At 40.1% G+C, this 13303-nt stretch overlaps 1 protein-coding gene across 1 annotated transcript; it reads right to left on the reverse strand.

Moving 5' to 3' along the window:
• Window positions 1-757: 757 nt before the first annotated feature.
• On the reverse strand, window positions 758-5828 carry LOC306733702 (E3 ubiquitin-protein ligase TRIM21-like; the record flags this gene model as incomplete). Its single annotated transcript, XM_079214983.1, has 9 exons — window positions 758-2344; window positions 2991-3113; window positions 3212-3276; window positions 3692-3718; window positions 3832-3979; window positions 4136-4369; window positions 4830-4925; window positions 5104-5491; window positions 5602-5828. The coding sequence occupies 9 exons, from the start codon at window positions 5826-5828 to the stop codon at window positions 1991-1993; spliced, it is 1662 nt and encodes a 553-aa protein (XP_079071109.1). The 3' UTR covers window positions 758-1990.
• Between the last annotated feature and the right edge of the window lie 7475 nt (window positions 5829-13303).

The raw sequence follows: 13303 nt of genomic DNA on the forward strand, positions 1-13303 counted from the left end.
ACATATTTGATCGAATAAGATAAAGTTTTCAGTCTGTTCATCTCTCTTCAAATCATTTTTGTTGCAGCAAAAAGTGATTGTCAAGCATGCCATGTCATAAATGTTGTACCTGACAAACTGAACAGCTTGTGAGCAACGGAAAGGGTTCATAAAGGGATCATAAAGTCTGTCAGAGAGCCCTCAAACACTCGCGATGTGACAGTGGGACAGCCCTAAACCCTCACGGACTTCGTGGGAGCCTCAAAGTCCGTGATTGGGATTGGGCCATGGACTTTCCCCCTAAATGGCTGACACATTTATTGGTAACACACGCCACCTGGTGGGTGATTTGATTCACATCAGCTTCAGCTCAGTCAATAGAAGGTCCCACAGCTGAAACAGAAACGTTTGACTTTAGTGACTCCTCGTGGTCATTTATAAAACTACATTTTACAGATAAAAGCTATGGCAGAGTAAATCAAGAGATGTTTTACTATCTGTTTTATGAAGTTTATTCATTTAATGTAAAAGTATATATAGTCTTTGGTACATTGAACGCTCTTGATTTTCAGATGATGATGAACTTGTTGTAAATATGTTGATACATATTGATATAATATGTTAATACCTGATATACAATCCTGTTAAAAGTACACACCATGATTCTTTTTCTTTTTTATAGTGCCCACAAGTTTTCTACAGCACTCATCTACATTGAACACATCATCTGCGAATCTTCACGGAAACAAGAAAAAAAAAGCAATAGTAATTTATTTTTGTTCAACTTTATTTATTTTGTGTAAAAGTACATACAGTCTTTGGTAGATTGAAAGCTTGCACCCTCAAAAAAAACTTCACAAATGTTGGCAAACATAAATCAATTAAGCTCAGAAATTAAAATAAAAAAAGCAGATAAAGTAAGTTATATCCCTGTTTTAGATCAGGAAAACCTGAAAACAAGAAATACCATAAATAGACCAATGCTGTCACTTTTTGTACAAATACATGTTTTCCTTTACAAGTAATTGAAACACCTCACAGTTGCTGACTTAAACTTAACTTTAACACAATGACCAACAATCCTTCATAGCTGTTTTATGTAAAGATGATTGCTAATAATCACGTAATCACGTGATCGCTGAAAAGGTAACAGCGTCAGAACAAGACAAATTATTCAATGTCACGTCTTGTGTGGAAAACTATACAGAAAAATACGAATGCCAAACATTTGTCATGAATAAAAATGATTCAAGATAAAGTAATAAGCTTGCAGTTATAAGCTTGCCTTGCTATTTTTGAATCAGAGCATTAAAATATACTATCAGATCAAATCCGGTCAAAAGTGCATTTTGTTACACCACACCCTTGTTCTCCAAAGTTTTCCTACGCTCTCTGTTGACATTAAATACATTACCTGGGAATCTTTTGACTGAAGTAAAAGTACAAATGTATTACCATCGAAACATACTTAAAGTACTAAAGTAAAAGCCGTCATTATGCAGAAAGGCCCATTTCAGAATAATGGATAATACAAAAAGGAGTAAATATGTCCTGTTTACGACTTCAAAAGAAAAAGGCAAAAAAAACTCAAAAGCCCTCAAACAAAGACCCATTATTTGTTGTCATCGGCTATTTATACATTTTTTACATGGAGCATCTCTCATCTCCAGATCATACATGGTTAAGTAAACATGGCCACATCATTGGATAATACTGTTGATGTATCTTTATAATAAAAGACTTGTTCTTTAAGATAACACTTGGTTGGCCGACCTCCTTCAAATGATCGACACTCACAACCTGTTTTCTATAACTGGCAAGAATCAGGCCGGACTATAAAGAAATGGAACAATGGGACTTTTTTTTTTTTTATCTTATATTTTCTAAATTCTGGATTTGATAATGAACAATAACAATTATTCCAATCAGATGGGTATAACTGCAACTGAATTAAAAAAAAGAGTTTAAAGAAACAGATACCGGGCCTGAGCCTCTCGTTAAAAATGCTGCCTCATGTTTCCCCAACCGGACAGATGATCAGCGGGGCGGTGTTTTTCCCGTTGTCATGAAGACAGGGGTTTAGGTACGGGTACAGGGGCTCAGTGAAGTTACACCCGCTGAAAGTGTAAATGTGGGTCTTTGCCTCGCTGTCGTGGAAGGACACCGATCCTTCCTCGTAGTTCAGGAACACGCCCACTTTCTGGGGCATTTCCTGGAGTTTGAGGGTGGCGGCGCAGGCACTCAGACTGCCGCCTCTCCGGCGGCAGATCGCCCAGTAACCGTTATCAGGACGCACCGTGATGGTCCCCTTCCTGTTGATGGACTCCTTGCACACGCCGAGATCCCAGTCTGTTTTATCACTAACCTGAAACGCAATTTACAAAATAGAGAATTAGAGACAAAAAAAAGCAATAAGAGTGGAGGTTGCATCTGAATTTATGTTGGTGTCCACCCGTAATTCACTTTGAACATTTAGCTTGGAGAAATAGTTCAGCGTCCTTACAGCCACATGAAGGTGACTTTGATATTCAGCAAACATCATCCGCATCTGTCCCAGTGCATCATATTCAAGTCACACCTTTTGGATTATCACCTCTGTGCATTGCACATGTCCTGTATACTTTATAGTGTGGAGTTCTGCACATTCCTTGGACAAACTTTTACACATGTTTTACTACATCCATTGCTCTGGTCGGCTAACAGTGACGTAGATGGGTTTATGTCTCCCAGTCATATCTAGTTAAAGCCCAGAATTCTCACTTGGGTCATAAAAGGTGCCTCAGAGGCCGACGGTCACGGACCAAACGGCTGTATTAGACCAAATAATCAAAACGTGGGCACGATTCAATTAATTGAGGTAAGAAATTGTATTATTGTACTATTTATTTGTTGGATGGATGGATCCTAATATGCGGTATGATCCAAAGCATCAAAGTTGGATGAGACTAAAACTCCCCCAAAAGACCCTTTGTCTTTGTCTTGATCAGCTGATGTCGTACTGTAGCTCCTACCTGAACCACCCAGTAATGTTTGCCAGAGGTGAAGCATTGTTTCCCCAGAACGGAGACGCAGGAGTCGAACCTGCGGGGGTCGTCAGGTGGGGAGAGTTTCTTCTGCTGCTGGCCGAGGCTCACCTGTGGATCAACAACAACAACAACAACATTAGTAATATCCACAATATACTACAAGTTTGCCACATATTTAAGTCAGTGATCACACCGTCACACTTTACCTGCTTCCCATCTTCAGACAGACACAGCCAGCCGGAAGCAGTCACTGGATCCAGAGTCACATCCGCTGGGGAAGGAGAGAGAGAACACTTATTGGAAGGCCTCACCAAAAATGCTGAATGAGACTCCAAGCGTAGGTGTCCATGTAATATAATCAGATTTCATAATCACAGATCCATGTGAGCCTTTCAAACCAGAACCAGTTTGACTTTGGGTCAAAAGTCCAATATTTACTATATAATAAATAATCAGGTGCTCTCTGCGTTGTCACTTTAAGATAGAAATATGAAAATGAACCAGAGAGTGGGCACACTTTCTTTTTTTCTTAAAAAACATTTTAGAACTCTGGATCATGTTTGTACGAGAAGTAATTTTATGGTTACTTTCTCTTCGAAACATAGACTTTATGGAGGAGGCTGACATCATTAACCCTGGTCAGACTCTAGTGTGACAAGATGATGATTTCACAATAGGAAACATACCTGCATATTGATATGCCTTGCTCATTTCTACAAAGAAAAGGAGAAAAAAAAGAATATATGAGGATTTATCTAACGTTTTTTTGAAGGTACTAATCCTAAACAAGCAGTACAACAACGGCGTCACAACTTAAGTCACCGACCTTCTGCAGAGAGTTCCTTTTCCAGTTCATGGCACACTTCCACCAGCTTGGTGAACGCTCTCCTCACGGCCCCCATGTAGCTGATCGAGTGGACTCTGACCTCAGACCAGTTCCGGCCCACCATTGGAGCACTCAGGAGAGGAAAACACTAAAACAGGAAGACAGTGGCACACAATGAGTACAAATGCTACTCGGGGCTTGTGTTTGGTTGGTACATTCAGCGGGCTATCATCTAGCTCATGTATGAATAATCATGGATGGATGGAAACATGACTAGAGGGCGTTTTCTTGTGACTTTTCTAACCTGTAGGAGATGAAGATTGTCGTCGGTGTGCTCCAGGAGCTGCAGCTCACTTCGCCTCCTCTGCAGTTCGATTATTTCATGCCCAAGCTCTTTGCGAAGCTGCTCCTCTGTCACCTCAGCCGCTTCCTGCTTCTTCTCGATCTCCTCCATGAGCGAAGCCTGGTTTTTCTCAATGACGCTCACCACCCGGCTGACGACCTGCAGGCTCTTTTGTATCTCCTGTTCTTGATTGATCTGCAGATGTGCATAAATCTGTGTTAATAAATGTGTACAGATGTGAGATGTTCCTCTATTCAGTGGCACTGTTGTGGTTGCATTAAAAAATGCTAAAGGCTCTGACATTTTTTTTGCCGTGGGTCCTGCACCACTGGCACATGTCGGCCCATGTTGGGCACTTTTTGGCCGTTTGGACGACCAAGTGTAAACCAAGTACTGGACAAATTGAAATTCAGAGGATCACCAAAGTTATTCCAATTTCATCCTCAGGGGGGCATGAATGTGCACATCAAACTGCATGTGCACACAAAATTGCATGGCAAAAGTATGGGCTTCCATACTCATGAGAACGAGGCTTTGGTGTCTTTATTCCGAAGCAGGTTGAGAAAGTGCAAGAAGCCCACAATGACAGCTCTCTTCACATACACATACTGAATGCACTTAACATATTGAAAGACATTAAAATACAAAATGGTACCTTGCTCAACTCTGCTGAAGCGTTGATCTCCTTAAGTTTACTGAGTCTGTCCTGGACCATTTCATGAAACTCTCCCTCGATTTTCTTAATCTCAGTCTGCAAAGGTTGCATGTGAACATAAATACAGCATCAAGAGCACCGTAAAGCAACTACCAGAATGCAATTAAATTAAAAATGATTTTGCAGGCCAACAGGCGTATAATATACAGTATATTGTCAGAATAAGTATTAAAACATTTAAATAAAAAAGATGAAAGTAGATAATTTTCCTCACCCTGACCTTCTCGCTCTCCTTCTCTATCGAGACCGTTTTATGGTGTTTGTGGTCCGACTCTCTGCATTTTATACAAACCGGTGTCTGATCCTTCTTGCAAAACTTATTCATGGGCTTGTTGTGATGCCTGCAGAGGTGACTGGTGGCAAAGGTGGCCGGATCTGTCAGACTGTGCCTCGTCAACACTGGATCGGTCAGATGAGGCGTCAGGTGACGTCCACAGTAAGACAACTGGCACACGAAGCACGACTTTATCGCCATTACGATTGTTCCCTGACAGCTGTCACACGGAACTTCATCGCCAACGAAAATCTGTGTTGGCGGCATCCCTCCCCTCCTTGGCTTTATTGGTGGGACTGGCTTGTATGCTGGCCGGTCCCTTATCGACCTATTGATTCAACACAGATCTGGTCAATTCAAGTCAAACATGGAGGGAAAAAAAGTGCTTTAAAGGGTGTATTTTATTATGCAAGTCATAGTTACGAAATGGACACAGACTCTTTAAACTTCTCGGTGATGTCTCTCAACCCTACGTTGATCCTGAGTTTTGGACGGGTTTTGAAGGCCTCTTCGCACAGCGGACACTCCGACTTATGGCTCGTGTGCCAGAAACGTTTGATGCATCCCAGGCAGAAGTTATGGCCACACGGGGTGGAGGCGGGGTTGTGGAAGATATGCTTACATATGCTGCACCAAAACTGCTCCTCGGACAACGCAGAGGCCATATTTCTGACAGAAGAAATTACAATATTTGACATGCAACAATTAATGTGGATTTCTTTTCCATATTACAATGTATAAATGTCTTTGGAAATAATCCGTATTTTAACGTAATAACCTACATTTGCCTAATTGTGGAGATTTCCAGGGTTGTAGTGTTACACAAGGTCTGCCTGCAGCCAGGCGTCATCCAAAACTATAGTTCTTTGTTTAAAATGTAAAGCTTAAAAAAAGTACTCAAGACCTGATCAAACTGTAAATCAGTGAAAAATGTACATATCTACAATAGAGCCTTTGATTTTACTACTACGACTAGATTAATATGCTTAAATCAGAACTACAGTTTTGCCATCAAAAGACTATTTTCCCATTCATTGTATACACTATTTATACATGGAGTACATGGACTGAATAGTTTTCATATATCCAACAGCTTTTTCGTTTCCCGTGATAACTCAAGCAACAAAACAAAATCTCCCTAATTGTATTGTTTTTTTATTGGAAACAAATGAATGAATTTATGCTTTTCTCAAAGCTTCACAAATCTCCTCTATTACCTTTTTCCACGATCAACTGCATATTTGAGTCTAGGGTTACATAATTGTTGAATTTTTTGTCATTGCCAGTTTCAATTTGTGTCTGTATGTGTAAATATACACACACACACACACACACACACACACACACACACACACACACACACACACACACACACACACACACACACACACACAATGTGACCTGCACAAAACCCATATGTATTGCCCTTATATTTTTGACTATAGCTGTTCATTGTCATTGGTTCATTCCGGTGTTAAATGCTCAGCGGCAACGTTCTTTCTGATAGCTAATTAAATTGAGTTTGGGAAATACTTTTGATGATGATGCAGTTGTATTGTTGCTTTTGTTGTTGAAATATAGAAATGTTTGAAGTCTAAATTATTAGTATAGTTTCATGATGTCCAAGCCCCAAGATGTTCAAAAAAATTCTAATATATCAAATCTTGTGCTGCATTTCGTACCAAATTCCGCCAAATTCTTGGAAAACTGTTTTTGTCCAACAAAAGGAAATTAAGGCACAACATTTCCCCAAGTGAGATCTGATGTACAGTTAAGGAGTGTTTTTGTCACAGATGAATAAGAGGAATTTTCGAGTTCCGGGAACATGCATCGAAAAGCTAGAAACCAAATGATCTCTTTGAGGGAGAAGATTGAGGTGGGAGTGTCAAAATGTCCTGTTGGTAACAAGTACTATTAAACTCAGGAATGTTGCAGTGCTGCTTTCGCCATTTAAGTGTCTTCCGTTGTTTCAACACTAATACACTAACTCCAGTAGAAGATTTTAAATGATGTAGTACTATTGTGTGCATTTCTGGGCCTTTTAAAAATACATTTTACATGGAATTGCGATTGCTCGGCCTCTGGTATCGCAGCAGTGTTTCTCGAGAGGGTCCTGAGCAATATACTTCCGCCACGTGTGAAGTCGTTCTCTCTGTCTCCATATTTGTTTTCGAAGGTACTGTTAAACGCGACGGAGAACGACTTGTGTGAAGTCGATGAATCTCTGGCGAGAAAAATCGAAGATCCCACAAACAGACTGACTCCACTCGCTGCTCCACCTCCGGACATTTTTCTTTTGAAAACCTTTGCTGGCATTGTTTACATTCATGGGAAAAGGTACTTTAATACATACTTATGACTATTATTATAACTAATATTAGGACATGGGAAAGGCGAGGCACAAGTTATTTGCATGTTGTCTGACTCCTCCATACTGACTCCTCCGACCTGGCTGTACTTCCTACATTGGCACCCAAAAAAAGCATAGAGTACTGAAGTATAGAGTACTATCTCATTGCACATGTTATCACTCTTTTCTGCTAAATAGGAATAAAGTCTTACCTGTGTGAATCGACAGACAGATACTCCTTAACAGTCGTGTTGACAGCAATAGCATGCGTGTGTGCAAAGCAGAGTCCTTAAGAAATCTTTTAGGTTCCTCCCACACTGACGTTTATTGAAAAACAGGAAATTCATGCTCTAGTTCTCAGCATTTACCCGACTACTATTTTAATTATCACTGACTGTAACTACTGTGTAATAACAAAATTAGCAATTATCACCATAACCTGTACTTTTACTTTTAGATACAAAGCACATCGCCTAGAGCTGATTATCGGAGACCAAAAAAAGAGACTTGTTTCTGTGCCTTTTTTAAAAGGTATTGTTTTACAGAGCAATGCTGTGATTTAGTCAGTCTCTGATTATTTTTGTTGTTAGGTTTTGGTGTGTTTTTCCTTGTTGTGTAATCTGTGTCAGTTGTATCTTGTGTGTGAATCGTTTACTTGCGGCCCATCTTGACCAGGACTCCCTGGCAGAAGACAGTATTTCAATGGGGCCTCTCTTGTGAAATAATGGATACAGTTACAAAATATAATACTTTCAATTTTTTTTTTTTTTGTCTTTGTTTTTTAAATTGTTTAGTCATATATTCTTCTCATATTGATATTTGATTTCCGTTGGGTCTCATTGTATTGAACACGGGCCTTTGAAAAACTAGGGTTCTCCCTGAATGTGTTTTCAGAGGTTTTAAATCAAACGAAACGTTTGAATGTTGCTGAGCGTCTGCACAACCACGACCAACAGCATCTGCACATTTGAGAAACACAATGTTTATTCTGGCCCGTTAAAAAGAGTGTATAATTGATCAACCTGGTCAATTATTGAATGTTTATCAGAACAAACTGTGACTGATTGTAACCCCCATTTCTGTCATTATTGGAAACTTTGAGAAACGTGCAATGAAAATATTTATTGTTTTTAAAATGTATTAAAAAAGAAAAGTTTCAATATCTGCACATGGCAACTAAGTACAGTATGATTATGGTTAAGGCAAGACATAATTATGACTATTATTATAACAATTATTAGAACATAAAGGAAAGTCAAGGCACACATTATTTGCATGTTACATGTTGTCAACACATTCCTCTGACCTGGCTGTACTTCATACATTGGCACCCCAAAAAAACCATCTTTTTCATTTATTCAATTCAATTCAGTTTATTTTGTATAGCAGAATCAAAAACTACAAATTTGACCCGGAGGGCTTTACAATCTGTACACATACGACATCCATTTATGGTAACTGTTAGAAAAATTGTTACTCGACATCGGTTGTAAAATCATTAATCAGGACATTTATTCTTGAAGGAACAGAGTCAGAAATGCGACGTAATGCTTAACAAATCGCACATCCTAGACATCCTATCCTGAGATTTGAGATGTGTTTCTCAAATTTGAGATGTGAGATGTGTATGACTGTTATTATAACTATTATTAGGACATGGCAAAGGCAAGGCAAAAGTTATTTGCATGTTGCATGTTGTCAACACACTGACTCCTCTGACCTCGTTATACTTCCTACATTGGCACCCAAAAAAAACAAGCAGTGGAAGTTTTGAACTAAGCCTTGGCACTTAAAAACACTTAAGGGACTTTCACGTAGAATGCGGCCATAGTGCCAATGCGCTCCGAGAATCTTTGTGTTCAATGTGCGCTGAGCCCGGTGACTGCATCCTGTGTGAAAGTGGTATTACTGTGATAATTCTATCTAGTACCGCATCCTTTTTCATTTATTCAATTTAATTCAGTTTTTTTTGTGTAGCCCGAAATCACAAATTTGCTTTGGAGGGCTTTACAATCTGTACACCAGGCTGTCAGGGCCAGCTAAGCCTTCTCTGCTGGCCTGAACAGAATCACAAAGTTATTGCTATTTTATAATTTAATAGTTTTTTTCACAAATACACTACATGTATTCTAATTATTTTTCCCAATTAGCTTATTTTCTCATTGCACAGCTCCTGTCTTCCTCTGTTGCTCTGCTTCCAGCCTGCAGTGCTGCTTCCAGTGCAGCTTCTTTTAAGGAGAGCTCTTATCCAATCATATTTCACCTCTATGTCTCCATGGAAGAAGAGACCTTCTAGATCAGGGGTGGACAAACTTTTTGGCTCAGGGGCCACAGAATTAAAAAATTTGACAGACGGGCCGGGCCAGTATCAGATGGATGGAGAGTGTTTGTGTGAACCTGTCACGGGAGGACAATGTTTAGGACCCAAATGCAGACCACATGAGAGTATGAGTATCTGGTAAAACAGATTATTGGAGCCAAAGGGAAGGTGGGGAGCCTCTGGTCCCCCAAATTTAGCTGACTCTTTAAATTGGCTGCCAACCTCTTAGCAGTAGCCGCCCGTTCTGTCGTTGACTGTTGGCTAGCATAGTTAGCATGCTTGGCGGAAAAGTGGCGGCTAATATTGTATTCTTTGAATACTGCAATGGTTTCTTGGCAAATAAGACATACTGCCTCTGATCGTACTTCGGTGAAAAAATACTTAGCAGTCCACTCATTAAAGACTCTGCACTCACTGTCGACTTGTCTTTTTTTGGGTCCACTCATTGTGACAGAAGGGATCACTGCAGGAGGATAGCAGGAGGCTGACAGACAGAACCCTATATGTCACGTGACATGAGCGCGCAGGGTGGCGCAGTTCCGTGGGTGGAATGTGGTTAGTTATGTTAGTTATACTGAGGAAAAATACTCTGCATGCAGCTGCCAGTTCATTTTACAACTCTAAAACTGTTGTAGTACAAACTCTGTCTCCGGCGACAGAAAGTGATTCATATTACCGTAATTCTTCTAAAGTTAACGCTTTACGACATAATTAAAAAGGATTCTGACCGCTAAGAAGTGGAGCTTTTCAGTGGTTTGCGGTATATTACGGTAATCGGAAAAAAAGTGGGGGAGGGGTGGAATTGACCAGCGCAGCACAGCAAGTGTTGTGTGTCGCTCTAGTTCAGCAGAACACGGCAGGCAGCGGTCCGCACGGCGCGTACAAACTGCTGTAACGCCTCTCTGTTCCCGACTTGATTTTCCCAAAGCACAGTGATGGCAACAGACTAGCATCAATGTTTCTTAGTGATTATTTATTGCACAGCGAAAAATAAATTTAAAAAAACTACCTGCGGGCCGGATTAAAATGCATCTGGCCCGCGGGCCGTAGTTTGCCCACCTCTGTTCTGGATTAACCCTCTGTGGTCTGAGGTGATTTTCTCAATTATACATAATTTCTTAAATTCCCCTTTTTTCTGTAAATATGTTTTATTGATTTTCACAGTTTTTATCTCACCAGAGAATATGATTCACACATGTCTGAGGGCTATTAAAGATTGAAATTTAAAATTTCATTGCCGACCCTACCCACCCCAATGTAGGGTTACAAGTTATGACACATTCAGGTGACGGAGATGTAGACATATCAAATAATTGCATTAATCAATCATCAAATAACAAAGTGAGAAGTTACATGTAAAAAAAATAATGATTAATAGCTAAAGAAAACAAAATGTAAAAGAAATAATAAAAAATAAAAAGGGGGGGCACGTTGCTTCCATCTCAGAAGGATCAAACGTCGAGCAAGGAGTGTTGTGAAGGCTACGACCACATTGGCTTTATTTAGTAAACGGGTACGGAATTCCTCTGGTATTAAGCCAAAGAGTGCGCAAATTGGGTACTTATCCAAAAGGTGGAGAGTTTCAGGCATAGCCAGAACATGTGTAACAAGTCCGCTGGCTGGCCTTTACATCGAGGACATAACAGAGTTATGGTCAATTTTTGCCAATCTATACATTAGTGTATTAGGCCATTCTTACATTTTCCAAGGAGAGTCGAAAAACAGAACAAGGAAGTAGGAAAAAAAAACAGTCCGGGTGCATTTTTTTAGACTCCTACAACCTTGTAAGGTTACAAAGAGGTCTTTTATTGAAATCCAACTTTGTAAAGTGTACTTATGAATGCTTTTGTAAAACGTTACAGCTGCCGCCGAAAGTGACGGTGATGTTACGGGGTTTATGTAATTATATAAACTTAACGGTACGTTCATTTTTTTCTGTTCGGCTATAACTCTTCCCACAAGGCTTTACTGTATTGTATTTCAGCAATTTAAATGAAGTTAATCAACGTTCCGGAGATCCTTTAGGTAACGTCTTTGGCAGATCATAGATTTGTGATAATTGTGAGAATGAAGCAAACGTGTCTTTTATGTATAAATTATGGATTGATCTGATCCCTTTATCAAACCATAGAGTAAATGTGTTATCTGTACAGAAGGGAATAAACATATGATTCAATTTGATGGGGAAGTGGGTGGAGGCTCATTGTAGCCCAAAATATCTCCTAAACTGAGCCCATATTCTTACTGTGTGATTTACTATCATGTTTGTACTCAAGCTATTACTAAGAAGAGGCAGGGCTGCACAGACCACTGAACCGAGGTGGTGCCGGCAGGAGGAGAATTCTATTCGTACCCAGTCCACCTTTCCTACAATTGGCCTGTTTTCAAACCAGTGAAGTAGCATGCTCAATAGTAAAAGAGAAATTGGGTAAAGCTAAGCCTCCTGCGCGCTTTGGTCTTTGGAGTAAAGTCTTGCTGATCCGACTAGGTTTGGTCCCCCATATGAAAGAAATTATATTTTTATCAAGATTATTTTTTAAAGATTTTTTTTATCAGGTTAGGAATATTTTGAAAGAGATATAAACATTTGGGTAATACTTTTAACTAGGTTAACACGACCCACTAGTGATAATGGTAACGAGGCACCGCGAGTCATATCCTGTTTGCATTTATTCAAAAGGGTAATATAATATATAAGTAGAATAGAAGGAGCGCGTGACCTCAATCCCCAAGTACTTTTAATGCCATCCCGGGCCACCTTAACTCTTCTGACACGGCCGACACGAGACTGCGTTTCGACATTGTTTACGTTTTTAAAATATTCATATCTTTGCGATAATACATCGCAGAAATATGGTTTGACTTCTACCGGAAACAGTAGACTTCCTGCTTCCGCTGCCTTTCTCCTGCGTCATCTTGCGTGATTCAGACAAGAGATAGGGGCACCGGCGTGTCATATGACGCGGTGCCAAAAAAGTACTCGTCACACGAAATCCTTCACCGTGCTTTGTTGAATCATGTGTCCGTCGACATTTTGTGAAATAAACTAACCAATGAACACTCAAGAAAATCACAAAGAACAAGCATGGAACTACACACCTGAGCTCTGTAAACACGCTGGCGTTTTCACTCATAAAGAAGAGAGATATTATGGCAAGGACGCACTTTATTACAGAGGAAGCTGTGGCGGCGATTTTGGCGACGAGGACGGCAGGAGCGTCAGACACTAAAGGTGTGGTGACGAAGAGGAATATGCAGACAGAAGGGATCCATAGATGGGTAAGTGTATTTAGCTACTAAACATTGTGTTGAAATAGCATATTTACGCTAGCAGAGTGAGCACATTTAGCTGGTCCCCGCTCCCTTCGGTGCTTGTCCCCGCTGCTCGAGTCTGGCGTAACGCAGGTATGCACGTAGTTTGTTTACATTAGCAACGTTTAGCACATTTAGCTCATGCCCAGCTGATAGGA

Source organism: Taurulus bubalis (genome assembly GCF_910589615.1).
Source record: "Taurulus bubalis genome assembly, chromosome: 3".
Classification (NCBI taxonomy): Eukaryota; Metazoa; Chordata; class Actinopteri; order Perciformes; family Cottidae; genus Taurulus; species Taurulus bubalis.